Below are 23,887 nucleotides of genomic sequence, written 5' to 3' on the forward strand. Positions count from 1 at the left end.
GTTGCCGTGGTTACAACCTGGCAGTTGATCCAGTGCAATGATATTAAAGTTATCAGGCAATTTGACCGAACTTATTTTCTAGGTGTCCATTAACACTTTTATTGGACACCTGCCAGCCAATCAGAATCCAGTATTCACACAGACCTTGGTATAAACTACCTTGAATGCCGGAAAGCCTCTGACAGACGATTCAGAAAATCTCATTAAAACTATATTGCGTTATAGATATGTTCATGTGTTAATGTAGTTGTGCATAATTGAGCTGGGATTATGTAGACATTAACATAACTTGATACAATGTTAATAAGTCTGGGAAACTGGTATAGTGTGTTTTGTGTATGCTTACAGTATTCTTTTTGGTGTAATGACAGGGAAATGCAAGCCTGTGGTCTTTTGATTACCATTCTTATTTAATTATTGTTAGTTTTTATTACACTGGTATCATGTTTAGTAATGGATATGTTTCTAATCCTTCATTAAGCTGTATTTTGATTGTTGTTCTTTCTTATAGGAAACCACACACATACACACACCTACACCAGCTCTCATCCAAAACCCTGTAGAAAAGAGAAGTAAACGAAAGATGTAAGAACACAGCTTAAAGGCGTTTCAGAGTATGACTTCATACTTCTGGCCGACACACTGGTGGGAATTTCGTGATTGAGATTGAATTAGCGACCAAGTAGAACATATAATTCTCTCCACTACAAGGTGTCCTCAGTCAGGTGTGTGGGGCAGACTGCATTCAAAACCCAGTCCTTAAATATTTATTACTTCTGTTCTCAGGTCAATGTGGTTAACTTCTCCAGCAGCTGGAATGATGGATTAGCCTTCAATGCCCTCATCCACAGTCACAGGTATTCACGCGTGTGTGTGTGTGTGTGTGTGTGTGTGTGTGTGTGTGTGTGTGTGTGTGTGTGTGTGTGTGTGTGTGTGTGTGTGTGTGTGTGTGTGTGTGTGTGTGTGGGTGTGGGTGGGTGTGGGTGTGTGTGTGTATTTCAAGAGACACATTTGACACGTTTCCTCTGTGAATTTTACAAAAATATAATTTTCCAGGTCAAAACACTACAGTTATAGATTTTGTAACAAACCTCATCTTTCTTTTTGATTTAGAAAAAAAAATTAAATACTGCAAAACATATTTAGATCAGATTCATCAGATTACAATATGATTCTTAGTTGTCATTCTTGAACATCAATGCCACTTGATCTGCATTGGAAATTAACAAGCTTCATCAGTCATTTTTATTGCTTTATATCCTGTACATACAGTATGTGTGCTTGTCTTAATAATATTACACATTAAACATGCACGCACAAAAGAGCTGTGCGGATTCAATAGAAACGAAATGTGTAGATCTCCGTAGACTTAAGATATTTGTGTGGCTAGTGGAAAATTGCTTTGAGTAGTAAACAAGACTAGAAAAATGCTACGTAAGAGGACGTTGCCATGCATGTTTTCAAAAATGTTGATCGGGATAAAAAAAAAAGTTTGTTTTTTTCTTTGCATTTATTTTGGAATGTGTGGGTGACTCCCGGTGTTGAATGGGTGTATATCAGCAAATGAAATGAAGCTATTTTTGTTTTGTTTTTTGTCTGCAAGGAGAAATAAGTTTGAGTAAATGTAGGTATCAACAGTGAGGGTTTTTTCCTTATTGTGCCAACTTTTTTTAAGTCTTTTTTTTCTTTCTCTCTCTCTTTTTCCTAAATTAAGACATGAGAGATACAGCTGGGTCAAAATCCATGAGAAATGTTGTTTTTTTGTCTTGTCAGACCTGAGCTTTTTGAATGGAGTTCAGTTGAGAAGAAGACGTCAGCAATCGACAGACTGGAACATGCCTTTAGTAAAGCAGAACAACATCTCGGGATAGACAGGCTGCTGGATCCTGAAGGTAACCAACATGCTGACACTGAATACATTCACAAACAACATAAATTATATGTAACAACATAATGATATAAAAAACATTGGGTTTAACATTTTGATCAAGCCTTTTTGTGTAGAAACCTTATTATGGATGCATAAACTATGTACAGAAGAGTATTAGAGCCAGGCAGGAGAAACATAAAAATAATATTTTAGAGGAAGATTTTTTTTTCATTATGCACTTTGAGAAAAAAGTCAAAATGTCGAGAAAAAAGTTGAAATGTCGAGATTAATGTTGAAATACAATTTTGAGAAAAAAGTTGAAATGTCGAGAATAAGGTTGAAATAAAATTTCGAGAAAAAAGTCGCAATGTCGAAATTAATGTTGAAATACAATTTCAAGAATTAAGTCGAAATTTTGCCTTTTTTCTCGACATTTCAACTTTTTTCTCGACATTTTGACTTTTTTGTCGAAATTGTACTTCAAGATTTAATCTCGACATTTCGACTTTCTTCTCAACATTTCGATTTTTTTTCTCAACATTTCGACTTTTTTCTCGAAGTGCATAATGAAAAAAATATCTTCGTCCTATAAAATCTTATTTTTATTTTTCTCCTGCCTGGCCCTAATACTCTGTTTGGGCAAGTTTGGTAACGACTTTTTCAGGTATCTTCAAATTTGAAATGTTGCTCCTAATCATTTTCAGGTTTCCCTGCACTGCCTAATAATTCTCATTCTGATGAGTTTTTGGAGCCTCTCCATTCCTTTCAAGGGGCGATCTCTCCTATTTAATCTTACATACACACTCTGGGCACCCCTGCTACTCTGAAAACTATCTGGGAGACATCCGATTGATGTTCGGGATGAGATTTTAAAAAGGGTACATTGTACACCGTGTTCACTACACTAAAGCTCGACTTGTAAGAATATTTAATACTGGTTCTCCATTGTGTGGTAGGTGTAAAGACACTCCAGCAAATTCTACACATGTTTTGGAGCTGACCCTCTTTAGATGGATACAAGTCTGAGATTGCTGTTTCTATATCTAGGGCAGGGGTCGGCAACCCAAAACGTTGAAAGAGCCATATTGGACCAAAAACACAAAAAACAAATATGTCTGGAGCCGCAAAAAATGAAAAGTCTTGTATCAGCCTTAGAATGAAGGCAGCACATGCTGCATGTAGCTATATTAGTTACTGTATAACTGGGGGAAGATGTTTTTTTCATTATGCACTTCGAGAAAAAAGTCAAAATGTTGAGAAAAAAGTTAAAATGTTGAGAAAAAAGTCGAAATGTCAAAAAAAAAGTCAAAATTTCGAGAAAAAAATCGAAATGTCGAAAAAAAGTCATAATGTCGAGATTAAAAAGGAAAGGAAAAAGGAAGAAACAAAGAGAAAAAAAGGAAAATAAGAAAAAAAAGAAGAAAAAAAGAAATAAAAAGAGAAAAAAAAGAAAAAAAAGGAAAAAAAGAGAAGAAAAAAGAAAAAAAGGAAAAAAGAAAAAAAGGAAAAAGGAAGAAAAAAAGAGAAAAAAAAGGAAAAAGAGAAGAAAAAAAGGAAAAAAAAGGTTAAACATTTTTGAAAAAGCTCTAGGGAGCCACTAGGGCGGCGCTAAAGAGCCGCATGCGGCTCTGGAGCCGCGGGTTGCCGACCCCTGATCTAGGGCAACTGGGGATAAACTTGTTCCCAACAGCTTTATCATCCCGCCTAATGCATACAATCACTAGTCTTCCAGTAAAGACTCATAACATTCACAATGTTGTTCGCTCTGAGAGTTATACTGTACTTCTAAATTGGAAATCTAACGTTTCAACATAACATGCAGCCTGGTTCTGGGGTCTTCTTTATTTATTTAAACTGAAAAAACAGGCTTACCCTATCTGGTATAGGTGACACATTTGAATGGACCTGGAGTCCTTTTTGTGTTATCAGCAACAGGTCTGAAGTCTTCAAGTTCACTGTTGGCGGTGCCTTCTTTGGAACAGGAATGAGGCATGATGTCTTCCACAGAGTAGGGACCCTCTCCCAGTCAAAGACTCACGTTGAAGATGTGTTGCAGAGGTTCAAACAGTTCCACATCACATGCCTTGAGCGTTCTAGGGTACACTCTGTCTGGATCAGCTGCTTTCTAGGGGCACAGTGAATTAAACTCTCCTCTGACCTGATCGTGGTGATGGAGGCCCCATTTTCATGGGTGGAAACTGATATGGATCTCACTGAGTTGGAGTGCTGAGGTGTTATTGAGCCAGCTGTGTCTGATGGTTGAGTTAAAGATGGGGGTGTGGTTTGAAATGGATTGTCATCAGGAGCATATGGGGAAGGTGTAACGGTAATAGTTGGATGAGCAGGGATGGGGGTGGGGGAGGTGTAGAACCAGTCACAAAGGCCAAAGCAGAGGCAACAACAGGGCTATGCAATCTGTTCAGAATAAAAGTGGTTGGGCTGGTTTACTTTTGCTACAGTACATCACTGTCCTTTGTTCCATTATTCGTCTAGCAGCTTAGGATGGCTTTTATGCCATCCCTGAGCTATCTCAGGTTATTTTTCTGTACCTCTTTTTTCCATCTTCCTCTCGTATGACACCTTTGCCTTTGACACAGTTTGGAAGCAGTAAATAAAGCTGGCTTCGGTTGCAATTTGTTTCAACTGCTTGTATGATGGACTGCTCTTTGTACATAGTGGTACCTTTTTTTGCCTACTTTTTTGTTTTCATATTGCCATAATATTTATTGCCATTATTGTTTTTTACGTGTTTTTCCTGAAAGCAAGTCTCAATCCTGCTGCAGTGTTAAATGATGCATCATTATCACAAACAGTTTGACTGAAGCCGCTGTGAAGGTGGAAATAGGTACACTTGAGTCACTCCACTGCTGAACAGAACTTTCTCCTATTTTGCATGTGCTGCCCTTTACAATCTCTTATTATGGGCATGCGAAGTATGAATGAATGAATGAATGAAAACCTTTATTGTCCCCGTAGGGAGATTCGGTTTGTCAGCCAGCAACAGAACAGTTTAAGAAGAGTTAAAATAAGTTAAAAAGAGTTAAGTTACAGTAAAAAGCAGAGTAGATTAGTTGGTAATAAAAACAGTTTAAGAGAATAAAAGTCCAGTGCAAGAGCAAGTAGTGTGCAAAAAGTGCAAGTGTGCAAAAACACAAGTCCTCAGATCCCCCGCCCCTGTCTGCGGTGGTCCGTTGGCACCGCCTGGTTGTGGAGCCTAATGGCCACAGGCACAAATGACTGCCCAAAACGCCTGGTGCTCTGGCGGGGGGCGACAAGTCTGTGGCTGAAGGTGCTCCTCATCCTCATCAGTTCACCATTTAGGGGGCAGTAGTAGTGGCAGGCCCATATTGCAATCGCGCAAGGGCCATTTTACTAGCATTTTGCCAGCAAGCTAAAGTCGCAAAAATCCCTTGGCAAAACAGCGGGTGTTTAGGATGACCCGATTCTGATATGGAAGAAAAAAATCCCTCTCAAAATAAACACGCCCAAAAAAACTAGGAAAAACCTGAGAAATGCTGGCGATTTATTAGTATCCAGAAAAGGTTTCCCTTTTCTTCTTCTGCACTTTCTTTTGTCCGTCAATACGGCCCGAACCGCAACGTGCACCCATACATGGCGTATATTATTATGTGCATCTCCATCGTGCCTTGATGACCATTACTTTTCTCAGTCAAAAGTGTTACCGTGGCATCGCTAGCGGCTAGTATTTAAAAAAAAAGGGCGAGAATTCCGTACCTTTTTGCTCGGCCATACTTTATTATAGAGACATCATTCAACGTTCTACAACTCGGCCCCCTGTGCCCTACAACATACTGTGATTTAAAGCTGTGATTTAAACAAATGTTACATCAGAATTTATGCCAAATGGCCCCATTCATTCGGAAGAGGCTCCTGACCACGGTGAAAAAAACTCCAATCCGTTAATGTAGCCAAAACCACAATGTGCACCCACGCATAGCATATATCAACACATGCGGCTCCATAGTGCCTCAAAGGGGAATACCTTTCTCCATCAAAAGTTTTACGGTGGCACCGCTAGCGGCTAGCTAGCGAAAAATAAGGGGCAGAAATTCCTTACCTTTTTGCTCGGCTATACGTTATTGTAGAGACATCATTCAAACGTTCAAAGACTCAGGTTGATTGGGACTAAAGGACTGTACAACTCCATGTTGCTAATTATTACGGTTTTTGAGATTTTGAACTTTGAATATTTAAAAAAATTTCATTTTGACTTTGGACGCTTGTTGTTCAGCAACAGGTTATCATATTTCAAAATTAACGTCAAAATGACGGCCAATTGACTTCATTCATTCATGCGGGGCTTGTTACCATGGCAACAAAAAACCTACAGTATGCATTCCAATCGGGGAGCAAAGGAATTAATTCAGTACAACCAGAACCACCTCAGACAGAACCGGAAAAACCCAAACACAACCAGAACCAATAAACCACACCCCCTGCTTGGAAGCAGGGGGTGTGGTTTATTGGCCATTATTAACCACACCAAACACAACCAGAACCACCTCAGACAGAACCAGAAAGACCCCGAACATACCCAGAATCCCCTCAAAGAGAACCAGAATCATTCAAACACAACCAGAGCCGCCCTGAACACATCCAGTGTCACCCCAAACACAAGCAGGAAGAGGGGACGTGCCCATATAACATTTTTTGTGAAATGTTCTGGTTGCCTTTTACATTTTTGTTATGAATGTTTGTTTCATGTTGCTATACTGGACACACTTGTTTCTCACAAATCCCGATACTGCTACAGAGAGATGGGTAACTACCAGTCCGCAGGGTGCTGGATCCACATTGTTCGGCTGCTGTGGCATGTGCATTGACACAGGAGGGACGGGATTATGAGATTGGCACACAATTAGAACTCGAATGCAGCTGTTGCAAAAGCTAGAGTAATCTTTCTTGCTCTGAGTTTTCCTAGAGATTGAGGATTCTGGTCCTATGTGCTGCTGACCATCTATTCACAGACAGTCTCCCAAACTGAACGTTGTTCAGGGTGTATCATGTTATATTAACATAAAAATTAGAGAACCTGATCTTCACAGCGCTATCTGCTTTGATTGGATGAGAGTTGGCTCCCTGAAGCAGGTGGCTGATGGATGTTGTCAACTCCAGTCCCATTATGAGAGCAAAATGAAGTGAGTCCTGAAAATTGCTTTTTTGCTTCCTTAGGTGGGTCTGTAATTAGTTTTTGGTATGGGTGATGTTGGGGCAATTGATCTTTGGCATTGAGGGCATTTGGATGAGATTTTGTTACTGCAACAAGGCAGGATATCTTTCACCGCACTGGAACCTCGCTCGTCTCAGGCTAAGATTGAGCCGTATCATCTAATATAGCTGGTCAGCACAAGCCTTCAGGACTCTAGGGCTTGATACCATCTGGACCTGCTGCACCCAAATAATCAGTAAGGTCTTTTTATCCAAACTAATTACATTTACATGTAGCTTTGGGCACATTATAGGTTAGCAGAAATGAAGGTTGTTTTTATGTACCGGTATATATTTTTCTTATTTTTTTCCTTTTCCGCAGAGGAAAAATATATCTAGACTCCCCATGGTTCTGGCTTCCCTTTGATGTAGTGCACGGAAAGTTTCCCCCTGAAAGGCACAATCTGTTCATCAATAGAGAAATGTTCCTCCACTTGCAGCTCTAGACAGCATTTCCTTATGAAGTCGTAGAGTGGTCTGACCCTGTGGAACACATCAGTGTCTTCAGTAGGCCTTTCATTGTTCACCACATGCTGGAAAAATCGCTCCCGAGACATGGTATCCTGGAAAAGGCCGATGTTGATACTGGACGACCAGTGTAGGGTTGCCACCCGTCCCGTAAAATACGGAATTGTCCTTTATTTGAGAAAAAAATGTTGCGTCCCGTATTGAACTAATACGGGACATGATTTGTACCGTATTTTCATTAACTTTTACACCATATTCTAGTTGAATTATTGAAATAAATTAACTTTTACACCATATTCTAGTTGAATTATTGAAATAAATGAACCTTTACACCATATTCTAGTTGAATTATTGAAATAAGTTAACTTTTACACCATATTCTAGTTGAATTATTGAAATAAATTTACTTTTACACCATATTCTAGTTGAATTATTGAAATAAATTTACTTTTACACCATATTCTAGTTGAATTATTGAAATAAATTAACTTTTACACCATATTCTAGTTGAATTATTGAAATAAATTAACTTTTACACCATATTCTAGTTGAATTATTGAAATAAATTAACTTTTACACCATATTCTAGTTGAATTATTGAAATAAGTTAACTTTTACACCATATTCTAGTTGAATTATTGAAATAAATTAACTTTTACACCATATTCTAGTTGAATTATTGAAATAAATTAACTTTTACACCATATTCTAGTTGAATTATTGAAATAAATTAACTTTTACACCATATTCTTCACCTGTAGGCTATATTACATCTGGGCTGATATTGACATATGTAGCATAGGAGGCTATTTCAGTTACTGGTATGGTTGTCTGTCTGTACAGTCATGCAAGTTCAATGCTATTAAAGCACTTTAAACTTTAAATCAAAGCATTTTGTTTTTTCATATATTTTTGGCTCCTGCGCTGCTGAAATCAGGGCGTCCCTTATTTCTATTTCTGAAAGGTGGCAACCCTAGACCAGTGCATTCACACTCTTGGAAAACCCAGTGCCCCCATTGCCAAATGTAGACCAATAAGGACTTCCATCTCTGAAATTGATGCATGTTTATACCCCCTGACTGTATTTTGTACTGCATACTGTTCCTGAGTATGTAAACTGTATTTATTTACAATCTTATATCTGATAGGTTTATATTGACTATTGATGACTATTTTTGAACATGACATTCACTGACTTTCTACATTCACTTGGAAGTCTATCATCATGTCTATCTTCCTCATTGCTTCCAAGAATGTTAATATCAGATATATTTCCATTATTACTTCAAGGACTTCAAGGGCTAAACATATTTTCAACTAATTATCAACTTATTTTCTTGTTCTGAATTACTTTTTTATAGTAATAAGGACATCAATAATGTGGTTTTTCCATTTTTCAATATTAGGCCTATATCAAAACTATGAAATCGGTGCACAAATATTTATAAGTGTGAATTAAAATGTTGAAATGTTGAAAATGATCCTTACTTCGACATGTGGGGGGAAGCCCTGCCATACCTCTCTTCCATGTGGTGGATTTTTTTCAAACGTCAACAAGCAAAGCTATATATTGCCATTTGATTGGTTGTTAAATGTCCAATAGAATGGACTTGAGGGTTCATTTGGTGTTAAATGTTGCAAAAAGTACCAAAAAAAGGCCCTGTCATGTGACATCCATAGTAATGGACACAGGGTCTGAAACATGAGTTTCCGTTTTATTTGAAGGGTGATTTGATTGCTTTCACGAAGTGTGGTCTAACTCGCTTTCTTTGGATTTTCATCAGGGTCTCTCTTTTCACCATTTGCATATTGCTTCATGGAACTGTGTTGCCCAGCAACAAGTATGAGTTCATATAGCTAAAGTGGACATGATGGATGAGGTGACTAGGAGACTGATAAAGAGTATCTCATTTAAATATGGCTGCATTATTTGTAGCAATACATTTATTTGTATTTTTTTTTTTTCCCAGCAAATATTGACTTTATATTTTGAATTTCCAGTGATGGAGAAAGAAGGCTTTCTATCTTGAAAAACAATATGGCCTATTTTGCTGTTAACTGTATGAACAAACTGCTGCAATTGGTTTTGGGTTGGCCTGGAAGGGTTCAGAGGGAAGCAGAGCAGCATGGAGCAGGTTTCTGGTCCCGTTTGAAGCCTGCAGGCCACACATAACCAGAGGACGCCAGCTTGACTCCCTTCAGCTCATCTGCTTCTACCTCTTGGAGCAGCTGGGTCCTCTGCCTGCGTGGCTTTTGCGATAAATCATTTCAGAACACTTTCAAGTTGACTCACTGACCACTAACCAGTGACATCCAAAAACTGAAACTGGGAAAGAGGCTTCAAAGAGGCTTTTGTATAAAGGTATATTACTTAAAAGAAAAGAAAAATTGGAAAATCAGACCTTGGAAACCGAAGTTGGACAACAATGTTTCAATCATTACATCTTAGGTTTTAGATTATTAGATTGGTTTGGTATTTAGAACCAGATATGACGTTGCGAACATGGAAACATAAAAATGTTCTATGTGTGACTTGTTGCACAGGTAGGCTTTTATTGTTTTCCTTTTTCTAAACACGTTTTATCCCATTCTGAGTGACAGGAGGGCAAGAAGCTGCCCCAGATGTCACAAAAAGAAAGGCCACACTGAGACAAGAAACCATGTGGAATCATACAGACAGGTCAATTTAATATCAACAAGCAATCTAAAATGAGTTTGAGTACCCCAGGGTCTTGTTCACAAGTGAGGGGAAAATATAGTGGCAGATTGACGGGCAGATTGGTCTGACATCCGCAATGATGCAGACGCTGCAGTGGTCTGTCATGGTGAAGAAGTCGGTCCAAAGTCCCAACCTCACTTATGACCACAAGCTGTGGGTAGTGACCAAAAAACAAGATTGGGGATACAACCGGCAAAAATGGGTTTCCTCCGCAGGGTGTCTGGACTCCCAGAGGGTGAGAAGCTAATGGTGCTTCCAGACCTGTGTCCCGTTTGTTTTGTTCCGATTCAGGAGCTAAATCGATACAGTTGTTTCGTTTTTCATTTGTGGCGTTTGTGTTCACAAGGCAATTTTTGGATTTAACAAACACATACGGCGCACCGACTGAAAAGGCGCCGTCTACAGACACGGAGCGCGCACACACGTGCGCCGCAAAACACACACACACGTGCCGCAAAACACACACGCGCGCTGCAGAACACACACACAAGCACACAAGTGTGCTTATTTAAAAATAGAGCGGGAGCAAAACCTAGTTTGATTGTATTTTATTTCAGTTTTTACATTAATCAAACCCTTCAAAGTCCTCATCCTCTGTTTCAGCATTAAAGAGCTCCGCTAATTCAGCTGCGCCAGTACGAATTTCCTCGCTGTCAGAGTCACTTTCTGTGCCGCGCGGCGCCTCGGAAATGCCGGCTTTTGCAAAAGCCCGAACAACAGTCCCAGCAGACACGTTAGCCCACGTGTGTGACAAAAACCACCGGGTCGCCGCACATAGACCCGCCTCAGCCACTCGATCATCATCCCTTCATCCAGCCAGCCCTTTCATTTGCCTTTATAATGTCTCCGGCTGGAAAAGTCTCTTTAGGCAAAGTTTTTCTTTTAAAAATCACCATACAGTTTCTGTCCATCAGCGTGGCAGGCAAGCACAACAGTAAATGAGGACATTTCATACCCCGCTGTGCGGATCCCCCACCCGCTGTTCCCGTCCTCTCCACCGCGCTAGCCTACGGCGTAGGGTACGGCGGCGACGCGCAGCCCCTTCCTCTCCACCGTGTGATTCACCGGGATGTGGAACGTGAGCGGCACCTCGTCCATGTTGATGATGTGGCTGGGCTGGATGCGTTTGTCGGTGATGTGTCGGCTGCAGAATGAGCGGAAGCTCGCCATCTTTTCCATATAATCCACCGGGCGCTGCTGCTGCGCTGGCACCGTTTCATGAAGCGAAAGCACCAAGACGGACCTCCATGAAAATGTCCAATTTTCATTTCTTCCGCCAGCGCTACTGCTTTCAGTCGAATGGTGACCGTTGAAACGCTCGTCCGCAACTCACGGGTGCTTCACACGCCCCCTTCCGAGCGCGATTGCTGTGTTCACATATGCCAAATGAACCGATCTTTAGTGGGAGACGCTCCCTGTTTCGGAACAACTGCTCCAAACGGGAGGGGTGTGAAAGCACCCTAAGGGCCAGTCCCAATACACCCCCTAACCCTACTTTTCAGCCCTACCCCTAAATTTCCGTGAACCCTCCGCGTTCCCGTGAGGGTAGTGGTGTCCCAAATCCTCTTTGCATGTAGGGCTAGTGGGCATAACGAGGAGTAGGGTGTATGAATCTAGCCCTCAAAAGCTAGGGATTGCAGATGCTGACTCCTGACCGAGGGCTAGAAAAATTTCCCAGAATGCTTTACGTCATCATTTGCAGACTGAATCAAACAAAAAAACATGGCGGACATTTCTCATTTTTAGTGAATAAAATCAATATTTAGAGTTAGTTTCTGCATAAAAATGCGTTTTGATTACATTTCTAGCAAGAAATATATATTTTACTTTCATAATATTCACTCAGTGAATGTACATAGTCACTCGCTTGCTCATTGTTGCAAAGTTTTTTTCTGATCTCTCCAGAATAAAGGCTGATTTATGGTCCGCGTCACACCAACGCAGAGCCTACGGCGTAGGTTACGCGGCGCCGCGCGCCGTATGGTGCGCGTCGCCGCGTAAATCGTAGGCTCTGTGTCGATTTATGGGATCCCCCCATATGAGTTGGATGAAGTGGCCGGGGAGAGGGAAGTTTGGGCTTCCCTGATAACGCTATTGGCCCTGTGACTCAACCCTGGATAAGCAGTAGAAGATGGATGGATGGATGGATGGATGGATGGATGGATGGATGGATGGATGTCGTTTGACTTTTGGAGGAAGCTAGAGCACTTGACACAGACAACATGAAAATATAGGGATTAATTCCTGCAAGCTTTTTGCTTTATATATAAAGGGGTCATTGGTTGCCCATTTACCATATTTTCACATTCTTGAGGGTGTTAATGAAAAGTCAATAATATACTTTGATTAAAAATTCCCACTGATAGTGTTCATAAAAACAAAAACAAAAAAACCTTGTCAAAATCAGCCCCTGGTTAATCAACCCGTTTTGGTGCATTTCCTTTTAAATGTTAATGCACTCTGGCCCCCCTGCCTCTCTCTTCTATGGTGTGTTTCGAAGCAACAAATGTGGAATGTTGCCTTGACGACAATTGAGGATTTAGTTTATGGAAAGTATGGCAGCGGGAGGCTCCGAAGACACATCTGTGCAACAATATCAACTTGAACTAGACTCAGACCCCGAACAAGATGAGGCCACCGGAGATGTTTGGCAATTAAGGCTTCCACTGAACATTTCTGAATGGTTGGTTAACTTAATTTCACTTTAATTGATCTTTTCATGTTCTGGCAGGGTAGGGTACTGAGCAAGATAATAACCCTCTGGAGTCTACGGACTTGCTGGCGACTGATTTACAATGAAGTAGCAGTGAGAAACAGCCTTGCTGAGCATTGTATCGAAATTACAGTATTTAAATTATATCCCAGTTTTTAAATTGTGTTAATAGGCCTAGTAAACCCACAGTTATAACTTATAAATGGCATCTTTTTTTCTAAATATCGCCATCATGTTTGCTGTGTGTTTGCCGCAGGAAGAAACTAAAAATGGTAAAAAAAATGGTAAAATGGGCCATTCTCAGGAAAGTGTTAACAAACAGAAAAGAGAGCTCAGCTGTCGGAAGTAAATAACTGTCGAGTTAATTGTAACATCCAAGTACAGAACCTCAATCTCTTGTGAGACATTTTGCTCTTGTGTAAAGACAGTGGCGGACTTTGTTGATAGCATAATCAGGGCAGGTCCAAGGTAAGATGGCCTTGTCAATCAGGTCTAGTGGGCGGGGCTTGTGAAGAACTACTCATTTGGACAGGAATCTTTGTTACCTTACTTAAGTAGAAATTTTGGTTATCTATACTTCACTGGAGTAATTATTTTTCAGACGACTTTTTACTTTTACTCCTTACATTTTCACGCAATTATCTGTACTTTTTACTCCTTACATTTTAAAAACAGCCTCGTTACTCTATTTCATTTCGGCCTGTAAAACAAAACTATCCAGTTAAATTGCTCCATCCGGATAGAGTGAATTTGGTTGTGGTTGTTTCAGATGTTCTTGTCCAGTTTTGTTCTTACATCCGTTCCCTCAGATTCCTGCAACTAAACTTGGATGTACATTCCAATAAAGGTTAGGATAAATGATAACATGCCTCTGAAGTTTGACTTTTTGCACCATTACAATACTTATAGGCAACTAGTCATCATATCTCCTGCTCTCTGAAACACATGTTAATGCTCAATAGTACACATATATGGTTCTTTAATATATTTGCATTATACTAAGATGCATTCATTTTTAATGGCTTTTGTCCTTAATGGCTTTTTCCCCCTTACATTACTTTTACTTTTATACTTTAAGTATTTTTGAAACCAGTACTCTCATACTTTTACTTGAGTAAAAAACTTGAGTTGATACTTCAACTTCTACAGGAGTATTTATAAACTGCAGTATATATACTTTTACCTGAGTAATAAATGTGAATACTTTTGACACCTCTGATTTTGATTGAGCATACACTTGAATCTGAACCCTCACATGTACATGTTAGAATTCTACTGTAACCAACTATTTTAAAATTAACTTTTTTTTCTTTCTTTTTTAAATACTCCGTAGATGTGGCTGTACCTCACCCTGACAAGAAGAGCGTCCTCATGTACGTGACGTCGCTCTTCCAGGTGCTTCCACAGACTGTTTCTATGGAAGCCATTCAGGAAGTTGAAACCCTCCCACTATCAACGGCATCCAGCATCAGCCATGTGACGGCGGAGGAGCACTACAAGATCCAGACCCAACAGCGTTACTCCCAGCAGGTTGGAATTGCAAACAAAGACACAATAAACCACACAAATTATTTTCGTCTTCATTACCTTTACTGTGTTGGTAAAGTTGGTATCTTACGCTGTCGTATCTTTTAACTATCCACAAGCTTCTCTCAACATATCTTGCTGGAATTTTGGCCCACTCCTCCTCATAGTAGTGGTGAAGCTGAGTGGAGGTTGTGGTTGCAGACACATGTCTTGTCTCTGCCACACACAAGTATTACGTATAAGACTGAGGTCAGCGCTTTGTGATGGCCACTCTGATACCTTCATTTTGTTTGTTCTCCAGCAGGTTTTTTGATTTGATTTGATTTATTTTGTACATGTAAAAATACAACAATTAAAAGAGAAGATAAGAAAACAAAACAAAAACAAAAAAAATACAAAGAATTTCATTCATGTGCAAAAAGGAGTAGGAAGAAGTGTAACTTATTTAATCCTACCCCCATTCACTAATCATGTATTAATAAGTTTATTAATAAATTAATAATTAAAAAGTATTAATTATTATATTATTAATTAAATTAATTCATAATAACTAACTATACTATAATTATAGTCACACACATACCTATACATACATACACATAGTTGAATATTTCTATATATTTGGACACACATGCCCATATAAATATTTATATAAATATACTTTAAACCATACTATCTCTATATTAACTCCATCTGCTCTATATCTATATACTGTATATCTACATACAAACATACATATTCACACACATACACACACATAGACATACACACACACACATACATACACACACACACACATACATGCATTATATATATACACACATATATATATATATATATATATATATATATATATATATATATATATATATATATATATATATATATATATGTATACATACACACTGCCCATTTCTAACTTGGGCTAACCCAGCTTCTAACCCAGCTGTCATGGAAAAGGTAGCCAAGATAATGTCTGTCCAATCGGGAAAATCAGATATTGATGTTATTTGATCAGACAAAGATTTAAATCGGACGCCAAGAAACCCCATGTGTTTCGTTGTATTCCAGCTGTGCACGTGTTCAAATCTGTAATAATGTTGCCGGATTAGCTAAATTGAAAATATACAAATGTCTACTGTGTATTTTCATGTTACAGCCAAAAGCATGTGGACGCTGATCTGTGCTCAGTTGTGTTTGTGAAAAATAAAAAACTAAAGATGTGATATTCGACAATAGAGGCAAAGAAGGTTATAAGAGAAGCTCTTTCCCAGAAGAGTGAAGCCTTCCAGATTTGGAAGCGGCAACACTTGGACTCAGGTGCTGTTCTTCTGGCTGTGTAACTATACTTTAGAAGACGTTTAATATTTTTAAGATTTTAATCTTTAAAATATTACAAAAGGATCCAGTGAATCAGATGAAACTACAAATATTTTAAAACTAAATTTTTGTGTAAATTAGTTTATCCTTGCTGTATTTGATGGAGCATGCATGAGTAATGTCTGCAAACCACACACACACATACCTATGTGCACAGGAAGTGAATTGCTTGCAGTCAACTCTGCCTATCATCGAAACTGAATAAATAGAATAATCAAAATAAATAAATAAAAAAAACCCAGCTAAAACTTTGTTAGCACTTACTGGGTCATTAGTGGACTAATTTCACTTAGCTGCTTTTGAATTGGAATTGTACATTTAGCAAAAGGTAGGTATTTGTGAATTAAATCCAGACTGTCTAAAATATATATATTGTTAAAAATAGCCTTGTGCAATTTGCAACCATAAAATGTTGCTCCGGCTGCAGAACTGAACTCATCTCAGGTGTATTTTCCAGCTAGTCTGCTGGCTGCAGTGTGTACCAGGCCTGATTAATTACTTGAAATATTTCAATTAATTGTTTTTAGTGGTAGCTCTTTCTTCTAAATTTAAGGTGCTACTCCGATCAGTGCTTTAAAATAAAATAAAATAAATAATTATTTATTTATTTATTGTATTCTTTATTTTATTCACTAAAAGAAAAACAAAACAGTTCAATATAATTACAACAAATCTCTTTCCTTGAATGAAAGGGGAACAGAAAGAAGATTAAGCTTATTTTATCTGTCCCTTTTTCGCCTAAGAAATCAAAAGAAAAATCAAAAAACCTAAAGAAATCAATTAATGTAATAATAAAAAAAACTACAACAAAGTTATAAAATAACACAAAATAGCTGTCGTCAAATCTTTTTTGATTCAAAGAAAAAAAACATGACAATGGTGCTAAAAAGAGAGAGATAAAAAAAAACCCTCCTAACTTAACAATTATCATGATATTTCTTCATCAAACTGGCTTTTATTATTCTTTTAAATGTAATGTTTGATTTGCATTCTTTGGCTTCTGCATCCAGAATGTTCCATAAACTGATACCTTTTACAGAAACACAAGGTTCCATTCATTTTGTTCTGAAGATTTTTAAGGTTTTTTTAAAGATCTTTGTTCCTTTTAAGTTATACTTATTTTCTCTTTTTTCAGTTTTTTTCTGTATATTGACTGGCAACGTTTTCTTATGAGCTTTCCACATAATTTGCAGAATTCTGTGGTCCACAGTTTTAACTGAAGGAATAATGGATTTGAAGGATGACTATATTGTTTTCTACTAATTATTCTTATGGCTTTTTTTGTAAAATGAAAATAGACTGAGTATATTTTTTGCAAGCATTTCCCCATACTTCAATGCAATAGGTCAGATATGGCACAATCATAGTGTTATATAAAATATACAATGCCTTGTTATCCAGTGAATCTTTTACTTGGTGTAACAGAGCTATTGTTTTTGATATAAAAACAAAACTACTAATAAATACAACGTATGACAGACATGACATTCCCCCCAGACATACATACACCTCTCACTCCGTTCAACCTCACTCATCACCCCCACCCACACAACCATACATACAGTATCTCCACACTCACAGTACACAATGTAATATAGCAGTAAAAGCAGCAGCTATAGATAAAGTGATAGGTGCAACAGTCCGAGGTAGTGTTCATGAGGGGAGGTATTCACCAGCTTTGACTTATTTAATGAATGTCCCAGGGAATAAAACAGTTTGTGAATGGGGTGGTGCGTGCCTTCATTGACCTGTAGCGCCTGCTGGAGGGGAGCAGGTGTAAACCGGTGGTGAGCAGGGTGTGCAGTGTCTTTTGAGGCAACAGTTGGCACGCTCTACCAGGGTGGGCAAAGGGCAGCCAATGATCTGGGCTGAGCCTATGACCCTCTGTATGCCCTGCACTTTCTGAGGACTCTCAGAAAGTGCAGTCGCCGCTTCTTTGTTATTTTTATTTTTTTCATTAGTGGACCAGGAGAGTTCTTCTGAGGTGTGTACACCGAGGAATTTGAATGGTGGCACCCTCTCCATGCAGTCCCCCATTCAAGAACAGGGGCTGGTCTGTTCCGCCTGAAGTCTAGTACGACTTCCTTCGTTTTCTTGGTGTTCAATAGCATGTTGTTGGAGGAACACCATGGTGTCAACTGCAGGACCTCTTCTCTGTACTTAGCCTCGTCTCCACCTGAGATACCCACAGTGTACTCCTACAGCCCCAAAGCGCTTTACACTGTAGACATTCACCCACACACGCACGCACACTTTCACACACCGGTTGTCGGCGGAGCTGCCGTACAACGGCGCTGGCCTGACAACCGGGAGCAGCTGGGGGATTCAGTGTCTTGCCCAAGGACACTTTGGTGGACACAGGAGGAACTAGGGTCCGAACCACTGACCTTCAGGTTCATGGGCGAACGCTCTACCAACTGAGCCACCTTTCCCACATCCACAATTTTTATAATGAGGTTGGAGGGGTGGGAGGGAGAGCAGTCGGGTGTGTATAAGGTGTACAGCAGAGGACTCAGCACAGAGCCCTGGGGAGAGCCAGTGCTGAGGGTGATGGTGGAGGAGAGGTTTGGGCCCAGTCTCACATGTTGCGGTCTGTTGTGGCGCTTTTACACTAGTACCTACTCAGCCCGACTCGACTCGCCTCGCCACGGTTTTGCGCTTTTCCACTAGGGGTCGAGGCGTGCCGAGTAGATACTTTTTCTGTAATTACTCTGCCGAGGTTCTAAGCGGCTGAGTAGGGCTGAATCTGACGTCATCACACTACAGGCCACTGATTGGTCGGGGGGTTGGAGTCAGACGTCTGAGTCAGGAGGTGGAAATCAGTGAAAGAGCGACTTGCAGCTTCTTGTTCATTTTATTCAACAGGCAATGGCAGCGCAAACGTCTGTTTCATGATCCAACTCTGAGGTGCAGATGTTCATAAACCTGGTGGCTGAGGAGAGAATTAAAAAGGGATCTAGACGGGCGATAAGGAACGACAAGTTCCACCAGGAGCTCTGTCACTTCATAGCTGCTCGCAGTTACCAACAGACTTTTCAGCAGCGCCGAGACAAACAAACTATAAAAAAAAGCGTTGCCGCTTGAAGCTTCTCTCACTCTCATTTTTTTACTTGGTATCGAACACAAGCCACAGACCCAGCAGCACATCTATCATCTCCTCCAGGTTCTACATCTTTAGTGTTGTTGTCTTCTTCGTTTAGATCACACAATCAAATACATCACAGCAGCTTCGCTCCAACCTCCTACTTCTGTTCTGGGTGTTCTGGGTGGGTGAAAAGAAACGAGGCAAGGCGAGTCGGGCTGAGTAGGTACTAGTGGAAAAGCTCCATTGGAGAGAAAGGCCATTAATCCAAGGGCCGGTGGAGGGTTGTGGGGGAGTTTGTTGATAAGGATGTCCGGGATTATTGTGTTGAACGCTGAGCTGAAGTCTATGAAGAGCAGTCTTACGTAGTTACCTGGGTGTTGGAGGTGGCTCAGTGTAGAGTGGATGGTGATGGTAATGGCATCCTCTGTGGAACGGTTTGCACTGTAAGCAAACTGGTGAGGGTGGAACAATGGTCGGAGGCAGGCCTTGATGTGCTGGGCAACCAGTCTCTCCAGGCATTTCATCACTACTGATGTAAGTGCTATGGGCCTGAAATCATCCGGGCAGTAGGAAGATTAGGCAGCTATTTGTTTGCAAATAAATGAGAAAATGCTAATGACACATGAATTAAATAATGTAGTTTTTTGCAAAGTTTTGTACTAACTTTACTAAAACTGAGAGTAAAGCAAATGTCAGCACCAAAAGGTCCAGTTATGTCTTTCCCTGAGGAGAAAACGGCATAAAAATGGATACTTTGATACGTTACTAGACGCAGGTGGAGTGTGCAAGGAGAGTGGGTGGAGTCTGGGTGGAGTGAAGGAAATGGACGACAGGTCATTGAACAGGAGCTGCATCTGCTTTGTTCACTCTGTTTACATGTCTTGCATAACATGTTAACCTGCTTCTGTAGCTTACTTTTTATTTGTGCATCTGTAGCTTACTTTCCATCCAAGGTGAAATTAACAAAAAACATTCATTACTGAAAAGAAAATCATAAAATAACACCTTATGTAGTCTAGGAAAGTGAATTGTGTTGTTTTCATTTTCTCCTTATTTTCCCAAGATGTGTTTGATATTAAACATTGTTTGATCAACAAAAAAAAAGAAAGTTATTTACTTTGTTCGGCGTTGTATATTTTATTCCTTTGTATGATTCCTTTTCATAATAGACATATTACATAAAAATGGTAAAAAGATTAAAAAAACGAATAAAAATGTATCTTAATGGATGAAGAAGATACAGCTATAACAAGTTAACGATCTAGCTTTTACTCGTTTTTAATGTACTTTTTCTGTACTCCTTAACAGAATATTTCTGTTATTTGGAGGTTTTGGCCGAGGGCGTTTTAGTAGCAGTTCACGTGTCTCAAGTGTGTTGGGCCAGATGCTGAACCTCACACATCCCTCGAGTTCCTTACGTTGGATTTAAGGGTCAGATATATAAATGCATAGGGTATGGGTTTTTACCTTCTCAACTATGGCTGGGACTTTATCGCGTTAATTACGATTAATTAATTACAGAAAAATAACGCGACAAAAAAAAATAACGCATTTAATCGCTATTTACTTTTGCACTCCAACAGTGCGGAACGTTTCTCATTGCACGAATTCCCGGTATTAAATACCCTTAATACTGATGCACAGAACTCAACACGAGAAACAACAATGGAAACCCAAACCGATGGGAAGTCTTGCTGGGTTCGGTGGGCGGAAGTTTTAGTTTAAAAAAACTACCCAGTGGAAACCTGGATAAAAGCACAGTTGTGTGAAAATTGTGCAAGAAAGATCACTGGAGCTCTTCCACCCTCCGCTACCACCTCAATGCCAAACATATTGCAGCGAGTACAGACGACGCTCGCACAGACGACGCTCCTATTTTGAGTTTACAAAAAGTCCTGAAAAAGCTTGAATATAGCTAACTTGAATTTAAGTTTGTGCCTTGCGGACAATGCAATCATATTCCTATTAATCATATTGCACTTTATGTTAACACTCAGTTATCAAAATAAACACAATTTTGTTGTTAAAGCTTATTTATGTGTCAATTCAATGATTCAGTCATATACCAAAATATACCATTTAAATTGAAAAATGTTGCTTCTCGTGTCAAATATTGATTTGATTTGATTGATTAATTAATTACAAAGCCTCTAATTAACTAGATTGATTTTTTTTAATCGAGTCCCACCATTATTCTCAACCTCTAGATAGACTATTACACATGTTCATACAACATATCTAATATTAAACAGTTTTTTTTTTAATCCTATGAAGTGCTTTTTATTTCTTGACCAAGGAAAAGAACATAAGTTGGTCAGGAAATGACCCTCTGACCTTGACTGAACCCCCACAGCGCACTGGCAGGGTCTTTGTGACCCTTACTGGGCTGTGAGGGTTAAAAGAAAGAGAATTATAAAATGTATTGAATAGTGACATGATAGTTTCTGAAATGTTTCTTTCATCATATTTGTCATAAAAGTTTAGTTTAACAAAAGATTAACATAGTTGGTTTGTCTCTTGGTCTCTTTCTTTTTTTAAAGACTTGCCCCTTTTCCTTCAAGTCTTAGAGGAAAAAAACTGAACATCTAATTTTTATTAGATTACAATTGTTTTGATTAGACCCTTCCAGTTTCAAAATATGAAATTAGCCTGATATTTGGATGGAAACTGAGTACATGTGAGGTTTTTCCTATTTCTTTTTTTCTCATTTTTGCCTTTTTTCTTCTTTTTCTTTGTTTTGCATCTTCACTTGCATTCTGCCCACTCACATTTATTTGAATTGTCTCTTGCATTTTGTTTTCACATTACATCTTTTTTTTTGCTTCTTACTTGTCTGCATATTTTGGCTTTTTGATCTTTTGCACTCTTTTGCCTTCTTTTTGCTCTCCTCTGCCTCTTTTTCTCTCTACCTGTTTTTCCTCTCTACTTCCCTATATTTCTACCAATTCCTCGTCCTTCTTTCTCCATCCTTTTTCTACACTCCTCTATTTCTGTCTCTCAGATCACAGTGAGTGTGGCTCAGGGGCGTGTGCAGAGTCCTTCTCCTCCGCCTCGCTATAAAAGCTATGCCTACACCCAGGCTGCATATGTCAAGTCGCCAGAGCTAAAGAGGAGACGTTTTACTGATCAGGTCTGTGTCTTGCAGTGCTAACACTGAGAGCTAAACATCTGTCTGTGCATGCTTTGGCTGAACACAGACTGTTTTGTCTCTTTGTTTTTCTGTACATTTGAGAGAAAAAAATGTTCACAATAACAAGTCTATTAATGATCTTGAAAAACGTCTACAGGGCGAGTTTATTCTTGTTCTATGTGGAGCAGTAATTGTTTCAAAGAGTTTTACCATAAAAATGGTTTTCTTTCTCCAGTGCAAGTTTTATATCTACTTTTGACAAGAAAAAATAGTTTTTAAGTTATTTTAACATGTAAGGAGAAAAAAGTGAAACCACAGGACTTGTTGACATGAACATTTTTTGCAATGTGATCATCTGTGAAAAGAAATGTCTGTTTTCGTTTGAAGTTGTACAGCTATAGAGTTGGTTAAAAAAATTGACAGTAATTATGGAGTTACCTTGCCTTTATTTATATAGACAACAGTTTGTTACCAGTGCGACTAAACTTGCTCTTACTAATCCTACCATAATCCCAAATCAGAAACATCTGGGAAGATATTTGTGATCTTTTACTTCATTGCAGGTAGAACAAACCAAAGGTAGTTCCGGTTGTCTTCTTGATAGCTTGATTTTATTTTATATATGTTTAGGGATGCCCCGATACCGATACTGGTGTCGGTATCGGGGCCGATACTGCTCTCATATACTCGTACTCGCAAAAAATTCTCCGATACCACACACCGATACCACTTCATTGTTGTTGTAGTTACTGGTTAGTGACTCTAGGGGGAGATGTTGGGCCACCCCCGTCCCGGGTGAGTGTGCAGCCTGGCAGCTCAGCTAGCTGTTCCGGTTAGCCGCTAGTCGGCTAAGCTTAGCGTTGTGATGAGAAGAGAGTGATACCAGCGCCGTTTCAGGCAAGATAGCGACAATTAATGCAAGCGGGACGTCAGCAGTTGGACATATTTCAAAATAAGGGAAGACGACAGAAGCAAGGCAGACTGCAAGCCATAAGCTGCTAAGGTGTCAAGAGGAGGAAAGGAGAATACGCTGTTTAATACCAGCAACTTGATAAAACATCTCAAGGCGCATCATAAAGCTGGGTATACGGAGGTTGCTAATGCTACTGCAAGACCACAACAGCCAACATTAGCTCAGGTTCTGCAAAAGCGACAGATAATCGCAAGAGACAACCCCCAGGCCGTGTTGGGACTCAGCGGGCTGTCGGCGCGGCGAGTGGCCGGGGGGCTGCGCACTCCCAGCGCCACCGGGCCGCGGAGGGAAGCCCAGCTGGCTGAGTTTTGTTTAAAATAGTTATTCTACTCATTTTATTTATTTTTTATTGAATGTATATGTTGCAAATACAACCTGTCTTCCAATTCATTGCATTTTTCATTGCATTTTTAGCCTAGTTATTTTTGTGGTAGAAGTATCGTATCGGTATTCTGTATCGGCGATTACACAAATTAAAATACTCGTACTCGGTGTGTAAAAAATGGTATCGGGGCATCACTATATATGTTATGATTAAGGTGTGGCGACCCAAATGTAGGAGAAGAAAGAGGCACGAGCCATCAAACAAAAGTAATTTCTGATCATTACTTTACCAGGAACCAGGAACATGATGGGATACCCAATTGACCGACTATTAGGGGAACTGGAAAGAGAAAAAGATATAATCACAGGGGTTTGTGAAAGACAGGTGTGAACACTCAGTAGAGATGAAATCCACAGAAAGGTTAGGGTTAGCTACTCTCACAGGTGTTGACATCCCATCTGGTGCTAA

The 23,887-nt window shown here is 39.5% G+C and overlaps 1 protein-coding gene across 3 annotated transcripts in view; it reads left to right on the plus strand.

Moving 5' to 3' along the window:
- The window catches only part of dmd (dystrophin), a 361,679-nt gene that overhangs the window by 130,561 nt on the left and 207,231 nt on the right, over positions 1-23,887 (plus strand). For all 3 annotated transcript variants that reach the window (XM_061715918.1, XM_061715919.1, XM_061715920.1), the window contains exons 7-10: positions 787-857; positions 1,774-1,892; positions 14,333-14,529; positions 21,993-22,121. In XM_061715918.1, the coding sequence (XP_061571902.1) occupies positions 787-857; positions 1,774-1,892; positions 14,333-14,529; positions 21,993-22,121 (516 nt within the window). The remainder of the gene's footprint in view (positions 1-786; positions 858-1,773; positions 1,893-14,332; positions 14,530-21,992; positions 22,122-23,887) is intronic.

The sequence above is a fragment of the Cololabis saira genome, chromosome 24 (genome assembly GCF_033807715.1).
Source record: "Cololabis saira isolate AMF1-May2022 chromosome 24, fColSai1.1, whole genome shotgun sequence".
In the NCBI taxonomy this organism is placed as follows: Eukaryota; Metazoa; Chordata; class Actinopteri; order Beloniformes; family Belonidae; genus Cololabis; species Cololabis saira.